General features: G+C 40.0%; 2 protein-coding genes across 2 annotated transcripts in view; both read left to right on the top strand.

Moving 5' to 3' along the window:
* The first annotated feature begins 669 nt into the window (after positions 1 to 669).
* On the top strand, positions 670 to 6,345 carry LOC148897413 (interferon-induced transmembrane protein 5-like). The gene is made up of 2 exons (XM_088996973.1): positions 670 to 2,857; positions 4,628 to 6,345. The coding sequence occupies exons 1-2, from the start codon at positions 2,636 to 2,638 to the stop codon at positions 4,847 to 4,849; spliced, it is 444 nt and encodes a 147-aa protein (XP_088853099.1). The 5' UTR covers positions 670 to 2,635; the 3' UTR covers positions 4,850 to 6,345.
* A 3,145-nt stretch (positions 6,346 to 9,490) lies between these two features.
* Positions 9,491 to 22,879, top strand: part of LOC148897412 (uncharacterized) — a 16,304-nt gene continuing 2,915 nt past the window's right edge. The window contains exons 1-8 of the mRNA XM_088996816.1: positions 9,491 to 9,645; positions 16,280 to 16,428; positions 17,297 to 17,485; positions 19,215 to 19,276; positions 19,366 to 19,419; positions 19,491 to 19,589; positions 21,147 to 21,282; positions 22,287 to 22,405. Of these exons, the coding sequence (XP_088852942.1) occupies positions 9,638 to 9,645; positions 16,280 to 16,428; positions 17,297 to 17,485; positions 19,215 to 19,276; positions 19,366 to 19,419; positions 19,491 to 19,589; positions 21,147 to 21,282; positions 22,287 to 22,405 (816 nt within the window). The 5' untranslated portion in view covers positions 9,491 to 9,637. The remainder of the gene's footprint in view (positions 9,646 to 16,279; positions 16,429 to 17,296; positions 17,486 to 19,214; positions 19,277 to 19,365; positions 19,420 to 19,490; positions 19,590 to 21,146; positions 21,283 to 22,286; positions 22,406 to 22,879) is intronic.

Here is a 22,879-nt window from a genome sequence, read left to right as displayed (position 1 = left end):
AGGTGCTTCTAAATGAAATGTATTATTATTATTATCAGTAGGGTGAATGGAAATGCCCCAGCTAGCCACCACGTAGCTCCGCCCCTGAACAAGGGGCAATGTAACTGACGACAACAACAAAATGTGAGGCATAACTGCATTCAATATTTCAGATTTATAAATGTCGTTTTACTCTTCCCCCACAAACACATATTTTCAAATATGTGCCGTAAATATTAAATACTGTCGAATCTTGTTTTCAACATCCGGCGTTTATCTTTCCACTGCAACGACGTTCATATTTCACAGGCCCGGTTTCACGTTATTCGTTTCATAAATGTTATTACAACGACCATGTTATTTTTTATCTCGCCACAAAAACAAGTTCTTTATTTTATTGATATGACCCAAATGTATCGCTTAGTATAACCCTTTGTTGCTTAGCAACTTGGCTGGCCGATATATACATTGTACTTCCGGATTCCCCGGCGCACATGGTCTGAAAACATGTCTGGTTTCCGGGAGCTAAATTTGCTGTCTGCGAAGGGTGAAATTGCCTCCCAGACGCAGCTCAATCGATGCTTTTTCACAACCAACAAAATCGCGGAGGAACTGGAGTAATAATCGATGATCGTAAATCGTTTCAAGGTAAGACACTTTTCACTTGCTGACTAAACGTTTGCAGAAAGGAAGCAGGGACGCTACACTTGTTTGTTTCGTATCGCATGAAACGATTATTATACTGTGTCCCATGTTTGTGTTTTTTATCTGTAAATTGAGGGGTTCGTAGTGTATGAATGGGTGGCTCTACGAAACGGTAAAATGAGAGATTGGTTTGGTTTGAAAGCAGAACTGCACTGCAATACGACCGAGAACACTTTAGGCAATTACACTTCCTGCTTTACTTTTCTTCAGCCAATCAGAAGCCATCAACATAAAAAAAACTTGTTCGAGCAATTATTCGACAACAAAATATAGTTTGGGTGTTCTTAACTCGAAATGAAACGATACCTACACGTAAATTGATAATCATGAAAAATAAGCGTAGGAATGTTCACAGTATGTTATACTGGACATCGTATTTGGCGGCCATTTTATTAGAATGCTTATAACAAATTACTGTTCAAACGTTCAGATTTGACACATCCCCCTTGGTACATAGTAGCGAGGCTCCACTGCTGTGCTCTATCTAGTTAAATTTTTATGTTTAAAATACAGTACCAACAAAAGTGACCACATCCGGTGCCAATTGCAACGTTAGATGAAATATTACAGTAACCGGCCACCAGGTGGTGGTGTTGTCGCCATGCTGCAACTTTCCTGTGTGTATGGGGGGGAGGGTGTCGTCCACTGCATGATATTTCCGATCTGTATATTAACTGCAGAGATAGTGTAATGATTCATAACCAAATTCCTATATTTAAAGGGCAACCGACATCATTTTGTGTTTCCTAACTGACATCAGAAAAACGTTTTTAGCATCTAAAATACCTAAAACACGCAGGCTGATATTTTTAGTCAAATGCAAAACGCCAATAAAAATGACTTAAAGTGTCCCAAAACTACTTCAAAATGACCTCGGAGATGGTGAGTTTCAGAAGGTCCCGTCCCCTAGTTCGTGACGTCACGCCAGGACGTCTTGCTTGAGAATCAAAACAATGGCTTCAGATTCGGAGAAAATGCTTTCATGTTACTCATCCAGTTATGAATATGATTCAAATAGTTCTTCCGTGTCATTTTGAGGCGTCTGGACTGCAATGTAGCGTCCCAGAAAATGCACAGGATGGCGCCCAAGCACCCTTGAAAATGGGCTGATTTGTCTGCTGGGAATTTGTGTCAGCTCGTATCAAATAGTAGTCTTTGTGCAACACACAACGATTCACCATCGCATTATTTAGGTTTTCCTTCCAATTTCGCCATCAACACGGATCAACACGAAGTTTTCAGACCAAACAAAGTACCCAAAATGCATTGTGTGTCGCTTTCTCGGTCAGGGGCGTGAGATGCTGGCTGGCTGGCCAAAATTGTGTTGCCGGCTTGCTAGCGCGTTGCGGTGCCAGGCGTAAAATATTATTCTTTTTTTGAAATAGGGTCTGGAGGTCGTGGTCGTAAGTATGGCTGGTCGTAAGTCGAGCCGGTCGTAAGTCGGATGTTACTTGTATTAGAAAAAAAATCTGGTGCTTTTTGGAACACCGTAAAAAGAAAGATGAGATCGATTCAAGGACAATTGGAAGGACGGATGGCCATTTGGATGGATATTGAGTTCTTTTGATGTATTTTATTGACTGTCGGGAGGGTCAAAGCATTTTCTCATTGTTTTTTTTACAATCAGCCCTTCCCTGTGACCACCTGCACATTAAAACTGCAAAGACAAATTTTAAGGGGAAAAAAAATCCGTCTTCTCCCTCAACGTTTTTAGGATCAACGTTTGTTAGTCCTACTTATTTTCAGCTCTGTCGAGCTGACCACGTAATGACAGAGCTGGCGCAAATGAAAGGGCAGTGCCCATACGCCCTCTCCCAGTCGCCTCCCTTTTCACCCGCCCCATATAAACCTCCTGGTTTGGAGCTGAGGGGGCTCCTCTGCACCGAATCTCTTCGCTCGAAAGCAAAACATCAGCCAGGACCGACTTGCGTGGACCGAACCAAACCAAACCATGGACAACCATTCGTACCATTATTCGTACAACTACCCCTCTGATTGCACCCCGCTCACCAACTGCAAGTCTGCCCGCAAACCAAGCGGGTCCACCGCGGTCAACATGGGCAACGTGGGGGACCAGAACCCACCTCGGGACTACATCTTCTGGTCTCTGTGCAACACCTTGTATGTGAACTTCTGCTGCTTGGGATTCATGGCTCTCCTGTATTCCATCAAGGTGAGGTCGCGACGCACGTTCGCTTGTGTCAAGATGCTACGCTAGCGCACGAAGACAAATGTCGATTACCATCCTTGGAGGACTGGTCGATAACGTTTCCTGTCCGTGATTTGACATTCCACTACGGTGGGCAGATGATCGTGTGATTGGGTTTAGTTTGATTTGCATTGCGTGGGTCATCGGTCATTTGGATTTAATTTTGATCGTTAGCCTGCTAGAATAATTGTTTGTGTTATTTTATTTCCTATTTTAATCCCGTAAACAAGAACAATCCAAACATTTGATTGTTCCCATGACTGAGATTCTACCCAGAAAATGTCATTTGATCAATCGCACATAATGTTAGTTTTTTTTAAGGATGTTGTAAAAATGGCACAGGCAACTAAGCTACCAGGCTAATGCGATTCAACGCCAGCGTCGGCAGTTCTCACACAATTCCAACACTGTAAAATATTCTCTCACGAAGCTTGTTGAGGTGCGATGAGAGACATCATGGCGGATAGCAGTTGCGTCCTCGATATGAAGCTTTTAGAAATACCCGAATGAAGGACAAGGCATCCTATTTCCATGCTAGAAGAAATGACAGAGTGTACAAAAGTTGTCATGCACCGGTAACGGACTGGCCTGTAGGCCCTAATTAAAGACGGCGAGTGGCCTTCCCGTGGGTGGTTAAGAATGGCGTAATTGCCATGTTGTTGGTGGGCGAATGCTCAAGAGAAATTAGAGAGGGAAAAAGAAGAAGAAGCTCAAAATGTAGCAGCCTTGAATCTGAAAGAGCAGCTGTGAAATGATCGGTTATACATTTGGATGGGGGAAGCCTAAACCCTGAACTAACCCCATGACTCTAGAAGCAAGTCCTGACCCGAGACCTAAAACTGTCCTGATGGCAGCTAGCGCTAACATCAAAACCCAAAGTCCAAACCCAAAAATCACACTATTTTCTCATTGTCCCCACTAAGCATTTGCATTATCGATAGTTTTGTGGTTAGCGATCAGGTTCTTAAAGTTGCTAAATTAACAGATAATCTTTTTTTTCCCATTCATTTGCCTCCATGTCTCCATCACAGCTTGTCTGGATTATTTTTTTTTAAGTCAGTCAGTACTCCATCAACATCCCCAGTTGTTTCAAAATGTCCCCCGGTGCCAGTCACTCTTGTCCTGAAACTGACCTGAACCCTCAAACCAGACCCTACTCCCTTGTCAATGATAGAAATATACTCAAACGAACCTGAATCTTAACCAGGACTCTAAAACCTTGCCTATCAACCCACACCAGGTCTTGGAATTAGCCTTTAGCCTAACTCAGTGGTTCTTAACCTGGGTTCGATCGAACCCTCGGGGTTCGGTGAGTCGGTCACAGGGGTTCGGCGGGTCATCCGCCGCAGAGGTCCACCTCTCAGACCAGACTGCAGTTAGTAGGCACAGTCATTGGAAGAAGGGTTCGGTGAATGAGCATCTGAAACTCCAACAAGATAAAGAACCACTGGCCTAACCCTTATCTAAAACCCAGACAGTTCCCCTTAGCTCCGACCGTGAACCTGAACCCAACATGAAAACATTCAAATCAACCAAAGCCAGAGATCAGAATCAGAATCAGAATCAGAATACCTTTATTCGTCCCGCAATGGGGAAATTTGCAGTCCACAGCAGCAATTGAAGAGGGATGGGGTTGGGGTGGGAGTGAAAGGATAGAAAACAAGATATTCTAAGCATAACAAAATAAATGATGATGATTAATCAATGCCTGCTGTACGTCTTCCAACCAACCAGGCCCGCGACCAGAAGACCCAGGGGAACTTGCAGCTGGCCCAGGAGTGCTCGGATAAAGCCAAATGGTACAACATCCTGGCCGCCGGATGGAACCTTCTGATTCCTCTCCTGGCCATCGTCCTGTTGGTGCTCCTGCTGGTCCACTTGGGTTCCTCTCAGGGTTCCTACGACTTTCTCGGAGAGGACGGCCTACAGAATTTCCTCAAGCTTTTCAGCTGGTAGAGCGACGGGACGAAACCCGACGAGGCCATTTTCATCATCGTCGACCTGTTTGGTTTGATTTGAAGTTCAAGTGCGACGGCGTCGTCGTTGGACTCAACTTTGGCCTGACTGAATGAAGCTCCGCCCCTCTCAGTTTAACTCATTCAGCCATTTTTAGATCCTTCCTGACTCTACCAGTTTTTCTAAATGCATTTAATGATCAATATGCCACTAGGTGGTGCTAAAACAATCGTTGTTATTTAAAATTTAAAAAAACAAGTTAATGTCATCTTAAAAAAATTGAGAATCCACAAATGTACTTAACCGTAATAATGTGGGCGGGGTGGATTTGCCGTATTTGGGAGAAACGTTAGCAATATTCCAGACACATTTGGATCGGTGATCTCAAAACAAAAGATGGAGACAATCCCGTTTTATTGCATTTCTAGCAGAGTCCACTTCGTAGCTGCAGTTTTTGGAATATGTTTATTATATTTATTGTATTTATGCAAATTTTCTTCTCGCGACTTAATCCGATCATCACTTTTGTTTCGAAACATCTTTAACCATGACAACAAATAACGATTTTTGGAACGTAAATGTTCGTCATCGCGATTTCATCTCTTCATTTAATCATAGTAATAAAAATACATTTCATTTAGAAGCGCCTTTCAAAACTCTCAAGGTCACTTGTCAGTCACAGGAAAAGTTTTTCTGTGGGTGAGCAGCGGCAGCCACACGCGCCAGTGTTCACTCAACCCGGAAGTCAATAGAAAGATAGAACGCTAGCTAGCTAATAAATAGCCAATAGATAACCAGCTACACAACTAGCTATATAACTAATAGATAGCCGGTCAGTTAGCTAGCTAGCCGGTCAGTTAGCTAATAGGTAGCAAATACCGATAATCACTTTTGTTTCGAAACATCTTTAACGATGAAAACAAATAGCAATTGTTGGAACGTAAATGTTAGTCATGGCGATAAATTAAGAACAGGCTAGCCACCATCTCGGTCTATGGGGTAAAAATGTTTTTTCTCACGGAAATTTGTGTTGTAGAAACGCCGCCGATTTAAGTCAATCGTTTTTTATGAGAACAAGAAATCGCTAAAGTCAAATTTGTGTATCTATTCACTGTGTTAGCATTTACAGGGTAGCAGAAAAAGATGGATATTATTATTAATATATTATTATAATACAATATAATATAAAATATATTATTAATACAAATACCAAATGTGTCTTGCGTATCACAAAATGAAATGGGTGTAGTGTTTAAAAATGTGAGAATTTTAGATCAAAATTTCAGCAAAACATTTTTGATTTTGTTAGCCAAGTTAGTTTGAGCAGGAATTGGAAGCATCTTTGTATGACTATATTGTGTCCATTGTTTTGGTGACACCCCTGTTTCCATTATATAAATATATATAAATATATATATATATATATTGTTGTTCTTATTTTGCATAGCTTTTAATAAATGCACAAAAATCAGTGGAACGCTGAGCAAAAAAAATAAAATAGAAAGCTTGATCATTTCATTTTTATTATTTTTTTTCCATATTTATTTTTAAATTTGCTTTTGACCCCCAGTGAACTTTTCCCAACTGCTGTTTCTTTTTAACAAACAACCTAAGTGGTTGAAACTCGATGTGAGGCCGATGTCCTTGCGGTTCTGCGTGTGCACCTACGCCCTATACCTATTTTCAAAGTATTAGTACCTATTTAACCCAGAAACTAGCTGGCTAGTTTTAAGTTCGTAAGCCAAGGTATCACTGTACTGTAATTCCAATGTAGAATTGCACGTCCCTCAGTTTCTATGTTTCTGGCCCGCAGCCACACTGCGAAATCTAAAGCTGTCACGACCTGGACGTCCTTCGTCCTTCTCCTCTGAAGTCCCACTTTTCGAATCTCGCCCCTCATATTAGCCACCTCTGTTGAGCTGGCCTCTTTATTTATACACTGCCAAATGACAGCTTTGGGCCTCCACGCTTTCTATTTTGCTCTTTTGCGGTTGCGGGAAACTTGCTGCAGATGTCTAAGATGGACGACAATTACAGGCCTGCAGCTGGCACGGACGGGGCAGCGTGTTCAAACGTTGCTTCTGGGTGTTGTCCGTGAACATTTGGGAGGTGACACAGTTTGCCTATCTTCTGAAATGAATCAAAATATTATTTTATGGTGAGTTTAAAAAATTGACAAGTCTAACGGTGATGAAATACCGTAAAACCTCGGCCAACGACCCAAACCACACAGCGCCACGGTGGCTGGCGGACTAGTTTTCCACACACACTTTCTTTGAGTGCAGACGTGGTTTGTTATCGAGTCGAGTACTTTTGCTGTTATGGGACCGAAAAAGACCCCACCACAGGCTAGTGTTAAGCCTAAGAAGACATTAAAGAAAATTATGATTAAACAGAAGAATGAGATCGTTGAAAAACACGAACGAGGTGTGCGTTTGTGTGACTTAGCGTCCCACTACCAGTACGCTAAGTCTACCATTGCTACCATCTTGAACAACAAGTAAGCTATTAAGGGTGCGTGTGGAGCCATGGGTGTTTCCGTGTTGTCTAAGCAACGGTCTCAGGCAATAGAAGAGGTTGAAAAACTGAAATAGTTCGTATGCCAAGGTAGAATTGTCATGAATTTAACGTTCGTAAACCAAAAAGTTCGTAAGCAAAGGGGTTCGTAAACCGAGGTATCACTGTATTTTGAATTCAAACAATCTCCAAAGTGTCACTTAGTAGTGCATTTCCGCTGTATTTTGCCACCCCGTATCTTCTCACATCACTGGAAGATGTCTCAACTGTTCTTTTGTTCGACCATTTCTATGAAAAGGCCCATTCATTTGATTCTAAAAAAAATGCGGCTCAACTATTCATGTGAATTTTTCGTCCTTCCCATGTCGATGGGTTCCCTGCGATTGGCTAGCAACAAGCTAATGGTGTGCCTCGACTGCTCCCTTACTTAAGACTGCCGAGATCTGCTCAGGTACGACAGGGATAATATCGACAACATGTTAGCTATAAAAAAAAAAATATGTATACATGTATATTTTTCAGATTTTTTTTCAAGTACAGTCCACCAAAATTAACTAAAATATTAGCTATACTGTACTATCGAGCTGGCTATCTGTTAGCTATCTATCCAGCTAGCTAGCTCGCTATCTATTAGCTATCTATCCAGCTATCTGGCTATCTATTAGATATATGTTAGCTAGCTGGTTAGCTGGCTATATAGCCAGCTAGCTGGCTATCTATGAGTCATTGATCCAGCCAAGTAGACAGGATGAATTTAGTACAACTAGCTGGTTATCAATTAGATATCTATTAGATAGCTAGTTATCAGAATCAGAAAACCTTTATTTGTCCCACAATGGGGAAATTTGCATTATCTGGCTATCTATCTGGCTATCTAGCTGGCTATCTATCCAGCGAGCTAGCTCGATATCTATTAGCTATCTATCCAGCTAGCTGGCTTTCTATTAGATACAGTAAAGTCTCGTTATATCGATATTCAAGGGAGTCCGAAAAAATATCGATATAACCGGGACTATCGATATATCCGACCCTGTTTGCATGTAATTTTCTCCGTGCGTGCATAGAAATAGTATCGATATAACCGGGACTATCGATATATCCGATATCGATATAACGAGACTTTACTGTATATGTTAGCTAGCTGGTTAGCTGGCTATCTAGCCAGCTAGCTGGCTATCTATCAGCTATCGATCCAGCTCGGTAGCTATCGATTAGCTGTCTAGCTAGTTAGCTGGCTATCTATTAGCTAGCTAGCGTGCTATCTATTAGCCATCTATCCAGATAGCTGGCAATCTATTAGCTACCTATTAGCCAGCTATCTTACTATCTATTAGCTAGCTAGCTTACTACCTATTTGCTATTTATTAGCTAGCTAGCTGGCTTTCTTTCTATTTTAGTTATTCCGGGTTGAGTGAACGCTGGCGCATGTGTCTGCCGCTGCTCACCCACAGAAAAACTTATCCTATGACTGTAAAGTGACCTTGAGAGTTTTGAAAGATGCGTAGAAATCAAATATTATTATCATTATTACTATACTCACAATGTAAACCTGTGTGATTTTTTTTTAAATTTTGTTTGATATTAAATAAATAAATATTAATAAATAAGTAAAAATATTAGCTGCTTACTATATAAAGTTGTAGGATTTATATTATTTCGTTTTATATCATTTATAGAATTGGAAGATGTTTTTCAAAATAAATCGTTTGACGGGTTGTAATGCAGGTTATGTCCACCAGTGGGTGCCAATTTCAACTTATACCGAAGTTCTTCAGTGTCAGAAACTTCACCAGAAAAACATTTTCAAATATTTCCTGAACTTTGGTCAACTGCAATAACAAAACAAATCGCTGCAAATCCACGAAATATTTTTTGTTCTCTAATTAATCTTCTTTACCAATGATTTATTTGATGTGGTCAATAAAAAAAAAACGATAGTGCAAGTTGATTTGGCCTCGCCGTGCGTTTTTGGTTGAAGGGACGTGTCCTCTTATCGATCAACAAACAGCAGGCCCGTGTTGCGTAATTCCACACGTCCACTCGACACTCTCGCGTAACAAATTACCCAACGTGGGACACACCCACGTACAACACTCCTCCCCACTCTTGTACACACAAATACCTGATAGACATGACCCCCGAGTGGGCGTGGCTAAGATCTGCAGGGCTGGAAAGCCAAAGTGAAGGCAACAAAAGAGCAGAAGCAAGGACGGCGCTCTTTCTTTTTTAGCTTTTACATCGGCGCGTTCGTAACAACACACAACAGGCAACATGAGCAGGTAAGCGACCTCTTGCCCTTTCAAGGTCAACCCAAGCGTGGCTTGCAAATGTCTGACTTGCATGTAATCACTGCTCATGTCCTGCATTTGGATTTTAATAGTGTTTTTTTTCTTAGCCTTGACAGTCTAATTATTAATACGCCTTGATGCTTTCGTTTTTGATTCTTATGCACACAAACTTCCACTTTTGTACTTCCTCCGCGCATATTTTGACACACACACGCTGTCCTTGTCCTAATATTACGGCTTGACTGAAGTCTTTGGGTGTTGCGTCGCCTCCCGTTACGCCCTGTTTGACAGCGTGAGGCACACCCGCACAACTTGTGCTACGCGTCGTTGCATGTATCGAATGTATACATGAGAAAGGTCAGCGGTTGGCTAACCTTTTACCGCAAGCACCGGAAGTGATCATCGAATAGTTTGGGTGTTTGTGACGTAGCAAAAGTTGCTTTGATCTTTTTGATTCTTTGTAGCTTCTTAATTCATCGACGCCTTGTCAACAAACAAAAATGTGCTTGAGCATAGTTTGAACAGTAACATTGAGCTTTGGAAATAGGGAAGTTAAAAAAAAGTAATTAAAATAACTCATTCGCTACCAGACCATGTGCAAAAATGTGTGCAATCCAGTGCCAGGGTTTTTGTCATTGTCACTCAAATTGCATGATTCGCAAAACGTTGACTTTTAGGGCTACATAAACAATCAATTCACCATAAAAAAATGTAAGACTCTCTTGTTTCATAAGAAATAAATGGTTAATTCCCAAGTTATATGGGTCAGGAGTTATCGGAGGTTGAAATGGGGGGGGGCGCGGCTGTGCAAAATATAACACATACATATTGGTTTATATAGCGCTTTAACAACACCTGAAGCTGGAACAAAACGCTCAATGATGCCCCCTTGTGGAAGAGGAAATGCATTGCCAGAGGTCTGACCAGCGCTTTATCGGCACGCAAGAAATTCGGGAATGGCGCTCCACGTCATGCATTTCAATTGCCGGATAAATTCGGGAATGGCAGTGAATGAGTTAAAATGGTTGGATCAAGATAAAAAAGTAATAGAAAAAATTACATAGCTAAACTTTTGCAAAAATTGAAAACTAATCGGCTCTTCTTAAAAGTTAAGTAAAATTTACTGGATTAAAAAAAAAAAAGTTCGAGCCAGTGTCGCATTTTCCGTCGTTTGAACATGTAATTCAGTGATTCTTGTACAGGCCACTAGAGGGTGCTGGTGGAGCGCTACTTTGAGAATCACGACGCTACGATTTATTTGGGGTACTGAAGATCTGTACGATTTAAAAACACCGAAGGAAAAATGACGTATTTTGGTTTTAGTTACTTTTTGAAACTTTGAAATGGAATTTCTGTGTTTACGTGTGTTTTAATTAAATAATAAATTTAAAAAAAAACGTTTCTCAGTTATGGCGATTGTCGTGTTTTTTTTAATGTCACGTCATTATCCATGAGGTTGAAAAACGTATATTGACAAAGAATAAAATGTAAAAATAACTTGTAAAAAATATGGAGAGGGAAAAAAAAAGTAAAAATGCAATGATCACACATTGCACCATGACGTCCCTGATCCACTGCTGAAAAGGATGCCTTGATCCTCCCCTCTTTCATCTAGAACTGCTTCATGTCACAAAGCGGGTACAGCCAGTGCTGAAGAATGAATGACGCTCTGTGTCTTTGTGTTGCTATCTGGCTGGCTATTTGCTATCTAGCTAGCTGTTTGCTATCTATCTGGCTGTATGTTGTCTCGCTGGCTGGATATTTGCTATCTAACTAGCTGTTTGCTATCTAGCTGGCTAGCTATTTGCTAGCTAGCTGGCTAGCTATTTGCTATCTAGCTAGCTCGATATTTGCTATCTAGCTGGCTAGTTATTTGCTATCTAGCTAGCTCGCTATTTTCTATCTAGCTGGCTAGCTATTTGCTATCTAGCTGGCTAGCTATTCGCTATGTCCTTGAGAGTTTTTGAAAGGCGCTTATTATTATTATTATTATTATTATTATTATTATTATTATTATTAGGTATCTATCAGCTAGCTAGCTAGCTCTCTATCTATTTGAGTTACTTCCGGGTTGAGTGAACGCTGGCGCGTGTGGCTTTTGTTTGTTGTTTTGTTTTTCTACTTCTTTCTTTCCTTTCATAACTGTGCTGCTGTGAAATGTAAAATTATCCACTGCAAGACAAATAAAGGTACATCCAATCCAATCATTGTTAGCTCAGTGTGTTAGCTAACATGAGATGCTAGCATGTGTAGCACTTTTGCGGAGAAGATATTGTTTTCTCGTTATTTTTTTTAATGCTGCTTAGGGACACAAATTAGCAGCAAATTAGGATAGGTGTGTCGAGGGGAGGAGGAGTGGGGGGGCAGTCACACCCTTTCCTGCACAAACACTCATTGTTCTTTGCTCGTATTTAAAAGTTTAAAAGCAGTCAGTGAGCCTCCACCTCTTGACTTATGTAAGATATTGCATAAGTTTCTACTGGGACCCTCGTCCTGCCACAAGTGCTGCTATTGCTCTACGTTAGGAGCCCCCCCCCAACCCCTACCCAAAAAAAAACTGCTAGCGCTCATGTTACACACGTTTGTGTGTTCCATGTGTCTCTGTCACCGATCCCTTCAGGCATTAAAATCGAAACCAGATGCATCAACTTTAACTCACTGACCCCAAATGGAGGAAGATTAACTGTTTTTTCACCTTTTTTTCTGCAGTTTTCTCAGCAAAAGCATTTGTGATTGTTTTAGATTTATTCATAATAATAATAATACATTCTATTTCAAAACTCTCAAGGTCACTTTACAGTCACAGGAGAAGTTTTTTCTGTGGGTGAGTAGCGGCAGCCATACGCGCCAGTGTTCACTCAACCCGGAAGTAAATAGAGAGAAAGCTAGCTAGCCAGCCAGTAGATAGCGAATAGATAGCCAACAGATAGCTATCTAGATAGCTTGCCACCGAGATAACTGTGTAGCTAATAGAAAGCTAAATAGACAGAAAGCTAGCTAGCCAGCCAGTAGATAGCTAATAGATAGCCAACAGATAGCTATCAAGATAGCTCGCCACCGAGATAACTATGTAGCTAATAAAAAGCTAAATAGATACAAAGCTAGCCAGATAGTAGATAGCTAATAGATAGCTCGCCAACTATATAACTATGTAGCTAATAGAAAGCTAAATAGATCGAAATCTAGCAAGCCAGCTAGTAGATAGCTAATAGATGGCCAACAGATAGCTCGCCAGACAGCCAGCCACTTTGATAGCTATAATCGCTAATAGAAAGCTAGCCAGCCAGCTAGTAGTTCGCTAAAAGGTGGAATGTTCCATTATTTTTTTGCGGGGGGTGGATGTTTTTGAAAGTGGTACATATTTCCAATTCAATACAGAATAGTCATGAGTTAATGTAATGTAATGTAATGTAAATAGCTAATAAGCAAACATTTGGTCACATGAAAAAAAATAATGACATCGGAGAAAACGATACAGAACGCAATGTTTTCTCATCTGCGATATGCTTTCGTCTTTGCCAACTTTCGCCGCAGTCGACATCTGGATGCGATTGTGCGCATTCCTCAAAATTACGACATTCCCAAACGCCTCCGGAAAAACAATAAAAGAACGGAAGCGGAAGAAAGATCCCAAAAGAGTCCGTTGAATTGGTTTTTGCGCACTTTTGTGCTTTATTTATTTTGTTTATGATTACTTTTTCTTGTTGTTTTACAGCGTTTATCTTTCAAGCGCTATTTTCTCCGTGATGTCACAAACTACATCTGGTGTAGATCAGGGGAACTGGCGTTTGTCAAACATGTGACAGCAAGAGCTGTTTTTATGATCTCTTGACGCAGAGCCCATATCGGGAATGTTTTTTTTTTTTTTTTTTCGAACGTTGAGAGCAGAGAAGTGAGGGGGAGAAAAAAAAAGAAGAAAAAACAATTTACCGTCAGGAATGTCGGACAAGGGCGATAAGGCTTGAAGTTGTCTTTCCACAACTTTAAAGGACAACCGACACCATTTTTTGTTTCCTAAGTGACATCAGAAAAACTTTTTTATAGCATCTAAAATACCCAAAACACACAGTATGATATTTTTAGTCAAATGCAAAACACCAATAAAACGTACATTCGTACGTGACGTCACTGAAGGAACGCCCCTGACCGAAAAAAAGGACACATTGTAGCTGTACTTTAGTCTGAAAACTTCATGTTGCACCAAAAAGAGGCAGAAGAGGGCAACCAAGCTCCATATAAGGAATTAATCAGCCTGTGGAAACGGGCTGATTAATTCCTTACAGGAGCTTTGTCGCCATGTTCTGCCTTTTTTTGGTGCGACATTTCCCACCTACGACGCCTCAAAATGACACGGAATAAATTCTTTAATTGATTGCAAACATCAGAACTATTTGAATCCTATTCATAACTGGATGAGTGTACAGATAGCTTGTGCGGGTTATTTGTGGAGCCTGATTGATGGGAATTTTAACCTTGCATTCTACACTCTGCCTTTGATCTATGAAAGTTGAAACGTGTCCAAATATCACTGTTTATTTATCCACTTTGTCACTTTCTCTGTCGTCTGCCTGTCTCTTTAATGTTTAAACCACCTCCCCTCACTGCTGCATTCTTAACCAATCACCTGGCTTTAATCGAGGACTGTGGGCGGGGAATAGAGGACCAAAACAAGCCGGCTGCCATTTTCTTGTTCATCGAACGGGCTCGTTCGCGATCGACACATCACTCAGTGTGGCAGCTCCGTGTGTATCCTGAAAAATAGTTTGTATGCCAAGATAAAATGTTCATAAATTTAACATTCGTAATCTGAAAAGTTCGTAAGTCAAGGGGTTCGTAAACCGAGGTGTCACTGTAGCTTCTCCAAATTCACAACAGCCCACCATAGCAAACCAAAAAAAAACGTAACTACAGTGTGGCCCGCGGCAACAAAAAAAAAACCACCTTTGATGTAAAGTAAATACATTCTCTTTGTTTTAGGTTTTTAGTTTGACAGTAAACGTCAAAAGCAGAGTGTCAATAAAGAGCTGAATTTTTTTTTTTTGAAGAATTGCTATTCAATGAGTTGCAGTTTTCGTCTATCAAATATTTACTGGCAAGCAAATTAATAATGTATTTTTTTAGTAGAATATATGCGATATTATGCAGACAAATAGTCATTTACAGCCACGTAATTTCGAGTCTTCAATGAACTTCGCCTTAGCAAAGTAACTCTTGCAGTATTTTCTATGTATGTATTTATTTTTAAAAAAAAATACCCCATCTATCGGACAATTGGGGTGAAAGGTGATCCAAGTGTCCGACTTGACAATGTGATCCGCAATTGGGTAATCTTCTTGTCGCTCCTTATGAATGTATTTTTGAGCACCGAAATCTACGACTTGGGAGTTTCATTGTTCAGGAAGTGAATTGAATATGTTCACTCCCACAACGGCGCTTTCTACTCAAAAATACAGGCTGATTAATTCCTTACATGGAGCTTTGTCGCCCTCTTCTGCCTCATTTTGGTCCTACATGACGTTTTCAGACCAAATTACAGCAAAATGCATTGACGTGATGGAAGGACTGCTATAATGTGTTTTTTTTCGGTCAGGGGCGTTCCTTCAGTGACGTCACGTACGGACTCGTCAGCAACTCAAAAACAAGACTTGCGGAATATTCAGCGCGAGTCTTATAACGTAAAATATAGTAATATGCGGTGGAATCTTTGTCAAATACGCTCAGTAGAAGTCATTTGAAGCCATTTTACAAATGATGGACACAACTTTGGTTGTCCTTTCAGTACCAGTAATACTACTTGAGTACAATTTATGGCAACCCATCTCTGTCACCAAAATAGCCTCATTCCTCATCCACAACTTCGTCACCTCTCAAAATGGCCACCATAACTCTTCCCTTAGCGCTGAGCACAAAAATAGGCAACGAAAACTGTGGGTGAGCAGCGGCAGCGACACGTGCCAGCGTTCACTCAACCCGGAAGTAAATAGATCGAAAGCTAGCTAGCCAGCCAGTAGATAGCTAATAGATAGCCAACAGATAGCTAGCTAGATAGCTCACCACCTAGATAACTATGTAGCTAATACAAAGCTAAATAGATAGGAAGCTAGCCAGCCAGTTAGTAGATAGCCAATAGATAGCCAACAGATAGCTAACTAGACAGCTCGCCACCTAGATAACTATGTAAGTTACTCAAATAGATATAAAGCCAGCTAGCTAGCTAATAGATAGCTAAAGCTAGCTAGCTAGAAAGCTAGCCATCTTTATAGCTAATAGATATACAAATAGATAGCTTGCCAGCCAGCCAGAAAGCTAGCTAGCCAGCTAGATAGCTAGTTAGCCGGCTCGCTAGCGAGCCAGCTAAGAGACACTTTTGTCCAACAACGCAAGTCATTTGATGCGTGATGAGCTACAATTCTATGATTAGCATCAGGCTCGCTTCAGAGAACAAAAGTAGTTGCTGTTAAACCCGTCGATGACTTCCTGGGGGGAGAATGTTATGTAACAGCGTCATCATCTCTTTGTTCACTTTGTACACTGCAGATGTCCATTTTTTTTTGGGGGGGGGAACCCAATGCTCTCTCCAAAAGATTTGAAATTGGAACGTTTCTACTTGCGTCTCTCCGTGTAGGTGTTTGATTAGCCAGAAGGAGGTGCAGAGTTTCATCGAGAGGTGCATGGTGGCGGTGGGCACCCAGCAGCATCATGCCCGCAGCCTGGCCGAAGTTCTGGTGGAGGGCGACCACAGGGGTCACTACAGCCACGGGCTCAACAGGATGGGTGGGTTTAGCCTAGCGTCACCGCTATACACAATTTTAAATTGGTATCGTCATGCCTTTTCTTCCAAACGTCAAGTGAAAACGAGGACTTGATTGCTCTGCGCCTACGCTAACAACTGTCATTTATTAGCTGGCTCGCTAGCTAGCTAGCGAGCTGGCTAACTAGCTATCTAGAATGGCAAGCTATCTATTTGTATATTTATTAATTATAAAGCTGCTAGCTAGCTCGCTTTAGCTATCTATTAGCTAGTTTGCTGGCTTTCTATCTATTTGAGTAACTACCATAGTTATCTAGGTGGCGAGCTATCTAGCTAGCTATTTAGCTAGCTATCTGTTGGCTATTTATTAGCTATCTACTAACTGGCTGGCTAGCTTCCTATCTATTTAGCTTTCTATTAGCTACATAGTTATCTAGGTGGCGAGCTATCTACCTAGCTATCTATTTGCTATCTATTAGCTATCTATTAGCTGGCTTGCTAGCTATCATTTAGCTGTCTAGCTGGCTGGGTAGCTATCTATTAGCGACTGTAGAGTTTTGAAAGGTGCTTATAAACGAAGTTTATTATTATTATTATTATTATTATTATTCATTACTGTATCTATTAGCTAGCTAGCTTTCTATCTATTTGAGTTACTTGCGGGTTGAGTGAACGCTGGTGCGTGTGGCTGCCGCTGCTCACCCTCAGAAAAACGTATCCTGTGACTGTAAAGTGACCTTGAGAGTTTGAAAGGCGCTTATAAATCAAATGTATTATTATTATTATTATTATTATTATTCACACACTCTCACAAGGCCACGCCCCTTTACATGCAAATCCACTATCTTCAACCTTGAAATGACATGTTGTGACATGTTTTTTTCGGGACAGATATGTACGTGAAAGATATTCAATCGGGAATCTGCGCCAAGGATGGGGAGCCTGTTATCGATAAGCAGAGTGCTGCTACAGCGCTGGTGGACGGGAAGAACCTCCTGGGTCCAGTGGTGGGGAACTTCTGCATGGATCTGGCCATCAAGAAAGCCAAAGAAGTTGGCATCGGCTGGGTGGTGGCGCACGGTGAGAAGTCTTGAAAAAAAAAATGATTTTGATTGATTGTTAAATGGGTGAATTGGAGGACGCTACTCATGCTAGCAATGCTAATGCAACAATTTTTTTTTTTTGGGGGGAGAGGTTAAAGCGGCTAATAAATCCCATTTTGGATCAATCAATTTCTGTAGATATTATCCATGAAATTATTTTTTTTGCTGCGTTTGGAGCAATTAGCGATTAGCGTGTTTTTAAAAAAATAGGGCTGAATAGATCAGAATAAAGGAAGTTACATTTTATTTAAATGCGCTAATAATTCTTTTCAGTTGTTGCTGTAATTACGGTAACGGGATTGAAAACCGACGCTAATGCTAGCTTTGGCTCCAGAGTACATGCTAGCTGTGAAATCCTATTTTACCCCACTTAACAATCAATGATACATCTTTCAGGAGACATTATCCGTGATATCATTTATTTTGCCATATTTGGAGCAATTAGCGATTAGCATGTGTGTTTGAAAAAACAGGGCTGAATAAATCATTTACTCCTGAATAAAGAGAGCTATTATTTATACACGATAATAATTCATTTCCATTGTTGATGGAATTACGGTAACGGGATTGAAAACCGACGCTTATGCTAGTTTTGGCTCAAGGCTACATGCTAGCTGTACAAGCCCAATTTTGGATTTCATTCATTCAACAATCAACGATACACTTTTCAGGAGATATTATCCGCAATATTAATTTTGCCGTGTTTCTAGCAATTAGCGATTAGCAATTAGCATGTGTGTTTAAAAAAAATACGTCTGAATAAATCATTTACGACTGAACAAAGGAAGTTAAGTTTTATTCAAATGCGCTAATAATTCATTTGGAGTGTTGCCGTAATTACGATAAAGGGATTGCAAACTGATGCTAATGCTAGTTTTGGTTCAAGGGTACATGCTAGCTGTCAAAGCCTAATTTTGCATTTCATTCATTCAACAATCAACTATACACTTTTCAGGAGATATTATCCTCAACATTTTTAATTTTGCCGCGTTTCTAGCAATTAGCGATTAGCAATTAGCATGTGTGTTTAAAAAAAATAGGTCTGAATAAATCCTTTACGACTGAACAACGGAATTTACATTTTATTCAAATGCGCTAATAATTCATTTCGAGTGTTGCCGTAATTAACGGTCAAGGGCTTGACAACCGATGCTAATGCTAGTTTTGGTTCAAGGGTACATGCTAGCTGTCAAAGCCTAATTTTGCATTTCATTCATTCAACAATCAACTATACACTTTTCAGGAGATATTATCCGCAACATTAATTTTGCCGCGTTTCTAGCAATTAGCAATTAGCAATTAGCATGTGTGTTTTAAAAAAATACGTCTGAATAAATCCTTTACGACTGAACAAAGGAATTTACATTTTATTCAAATGCGCTAATAATTCATTTCGAGTGTTGCCGTAATTAACGATAAAGGGATTGCTAACCCATGCTAATGCTAGTTTTGGCTCAAAGGTACATGCTAGCCAAATTAGCTGTTTGTCAACGAATTCATCAACAAGCGATTTATGCGCTATTTAAGATAAATAAAGAGAAACTTGGACTTTGTCATTTATGGGACGAATTAAAACATTCATATTAAATTCGGTCAAAAGATGTGAAAATATTGAGATTTTATGCTTCGTTATCGAAATATCTGCACCAAAGCAGATATCATATATCATATTTTCCCCTTCATAAGAAACAAACAATCATTTCCAGGTTCCAACCACTACGGCATCGCCGGCTACTACGCCATGCAAGCGTTGAAAGAAAACATGATTGTGAGTCCAAAAATGTCTCAAAGTCCAACTGTTGTCTCGGGTTTAGCTAAACAAAGCGCTCATGATTCCAACATTGAAATGTCCTTCAGGGAATGTCCTTCACCAACACGTCCCCACTGGTGGTCCCGACACGTGGGAAAGAGGTAATACTCCCGTAATATCGTCGATTATTTCATATTTATGTCTTTCAATTTATGCTAGTTGTTGTTTGTAGTGCACTTTAGGCACCAACCCTCTGAGTGTGGCAGCTCCGTCCAAAAATGGCGACAGCTTCGTGTTGGACATGGCGACGTCCGCGGTCGCACTTGGGAAAGTGAGTACAGTCGTGATGTGTCGTTCGCAAACGAGCCGGATCTCTGAAGTGAACGCAGAGAGCCGGCCGGTTCCTAACAAGGAGCCGGAAATGGGAGCCGACTTTTTTTTGTCCTCTATTCCCCGCCCTCAGTCTTCGGTTAAAGCCGCACGTGATTGGTCGATATCCGTGGGAGAGGAGGGAGGGGAGAATTATAGACACATGCAGCAATGAGGGTAGGGGGGGTTAGGGTAGATAGGTGGACAAATGTTATTACATTATGCTGTTATTATTATTCAATGATGATATTTTTTACTAGTTGATATGATAGCATTATTAATATGAAAAGCAAATTAGTGACAGCTGATCGTCAGACCAGAGTAACCACAGGGAAAGTGAAAGTTTATGCATGCTCTCTGTGCACATATAAATCAAGCCATATAAATAAAAATATTTATTATAGTGTATTTTTTTACAAACAAAAAAAAAAAAAACAAGGAGCCATTTAGGAGCCAAAAGAGCCGGATCTTTTTAGTGAGCCGAGCCAAAAGAAAAGACTGGAGTGGACACAGTTTTGCACATGTCTGGCAGTGAATGAGTTAACAGATAAAAAAAATGCCATTGCAGATTTAGCCATATTCACGATAACGATGGCAAAACCCAAATATCCTCCTTTTGCACTACATCACTCTTTAAAGGACAACCGACGTCTTCGGACAAGTTGTGTCCATAATTTGTAAAATGACTTCTACTCAGCATATTTTACAAAAATTCCACCGCATATCGCTATATTTTACGTTTTAAGACTCACGCTGAATATTCCGGAAGTCTTGTTTTTGAGTTGGTGACGAGTCCTCACGTGACGTCACTGAAGGAACGCCCCTGACCGAAAAAAAGGACACATTGTAGCAGTCCTTCCATCACGTCAATGCATTTTGCTGTACTTTGGTCTGAAAACTTCGTGTAGCACCAAAAAAAAGCAGAAGATGGCGACAAAGCTCCGTGTAAGGAATTAATCAGCCTTTGGAAACGGGCTGATTAACGGAGCTTTGTCGCCATTTTCTGCCGCTTTTTGGTGCTACATTTCCCGCCCCCAGATACCTCAAAATGGCACGGAATAAATTCTTTAATCGATTGTAAATATGTATGCTTTCTTCTTCAGAACTATTTGAATCATATTTATAACTGGATGTGTAACAAGAAAGCATATTCTCTGAATCTGAAGCCATTGTTTTGATTCACCAGCAATGCAAGACATCTTGACGTGACATCACGAACAAGGGGGCGGGACTTTCTGAAACTGGCCACTTCCGGGTTCATTTTTTTTTGCAGATTTTGGACACTGGAATCATTTTTATTGGTGTTTTGCATTTGACTAAAAATATCATACTGCGTGTTTTGGGTATTTTAGAGGCTATAAAACGTTTTTCTGATGTCAGTTAGGAAACAAAAAAGTGATGTCGGTTGTCCTTTAAAGTGTCCTACGACTAAAACTTTCCACTCATGTTCCTTCCTGACTTCCCAAGGGCAAATTTTTGTGTTTGAATATCCTTTTTTTTTTGCCGCATGTGTACACAGGTGGAGCTGCACGAACGTCGTGGCGACACTATCCCCGAGGGATGGGGCTGCGACATCAATGGCAAGATCACCCCCGACCCCAAGAAAGTTCTGAACGGAGGCGGCTTGGTTCCCATCGGTGGCAGCGAGGCCACAGGTCTGTCCAAATGTCACACGGAACATACTCGTGCAACACTAATAAAGGTACAGTGATACCTTGGCGTACGAACTTAATTGGTTCCCAGACAGAGTGTATAAGGCAAAAAGTGTGTATCCCAAAAATTACTTTCCCATCGTAAACCATTTAAATGACAATATTCCGTTCCCAGGTTGTGGTCGTAAGTACTAAATAACAAATAATATGACAACACAAAGACAGTCATTCATTCTTCAGCACTTTCTGTACCCTCTTTGTGACATGAAACAGTTCTAGATGAAATCCACGTTTATAATAATAATAATAATAATAATAATAATAATAATAAAACAATACATTTCATTTCTAAACGCCTTTCAAAACTCTCAAGGTCACTTTACAGTCATGGGATAACTTTTCTGTGGGTGAGCAGCGGCAGCTACATGCGCCAGCGTTCTCAACCCGGAAGTCACTCAAATAGCTAGAAAGCTAGCTAGCTAGCGAACAGCTATCCAATAGATATCCAGTTAACTAGATAGCTAATAGATAGCCAGCTTGACAGACAGATAGCCAGACAGACAGCTATTAGACTGCAAATAGAGAGCTAGCTAGGTAGCCAGCTAGCTAGATAGCCATCCAGTCAGCCTGCTAGATAGCTAATGGACAGCAAATAGATAGCAAAGTAGCCAGCTAGGGAGCCAGCTAGGTAGCTAATAGTTAGCTAGCTAGATAGCCAGTTAGCCTAACTCCTCTGCAACTTTCACGTTGGCATTTTTTTATTCTTTTTATATTTTTTTTCTATTTTTCTATTTATTATTTTAAATAAACAAATACATAAATGAATAAATACATAATATATATATATATATATATATAATTTTGTTATTTTATTATTATATTATTTTTCTGTTTATTTTTTATTGTTATTGTTTTTATAAAAATAAAAAAAACATAATAAATTAAAAAATACATGTTATCTATAGTGGGTGTTTGTGTGTGTCGTTGTTGTTGTTGTTGTTGTCCAGGTGGGTACAAAGGTTACGGACTTGGAATGATGGTGGAGGTGTTCTGCGGTATTTTGGCTGGCGCCAAATACAGCAATCACGTCCGCACCTGGAAAGTGACCGACAGGGTTGCGGATTTGGTATGTCATTTGGTTTTTAAAATTTCCATTTTTTGTGGGATTATATTGAAAAGTTGACTGAAAACTCGTACTTACTGTTTGGTTACCATTTTTTTGGGACATTTGACAGCAATATAAACCCCTTGCATGTGAATACTTTTGAAAATATGTTTTTTTTTTCATAAACTGACCGAAAATATGCAAAGAGATAAAATATTTGTCAACATTTTGACTTTTATACCGGTGGGCTAAAGTTGTTTAAATGAGTGCAATTTTTCAAGTAAAAATCACTATATATATATATATATATATATATATATATATATATATATATATATATATATATATATATATATATATATATATATATATATATATATATATATATATATATATATATATATATATATATATAGTGTGTGGGTTGTTATCTCATGAAAAACTGGCATATATTCTTTATCCTCTTTCTAGAATTAATGTCAAGTAAAAATCACT

Source organism: Hippocampus bargibanti, linkage group LG05, assembly GCF_051943395.1.
Source record: "Hippocampus bargibanti isolate YZ-2025 linkage group LG05, ASM5194339v1, whole genome shotgun sequence".
Taxonomy (NCBI): domain Eukaryota; kingdom Metazoa; phylum Chordata; class Actinopteri; order Syngnathiformes; family Syngnathidae; genus Hippocampus; species Hippocampus bargibanti.
The sequence above is the reverse complement of the archived record's forward strand: the minus strand, read 5'-3'. Positions and strand labels throughout refer to the sequence as shown.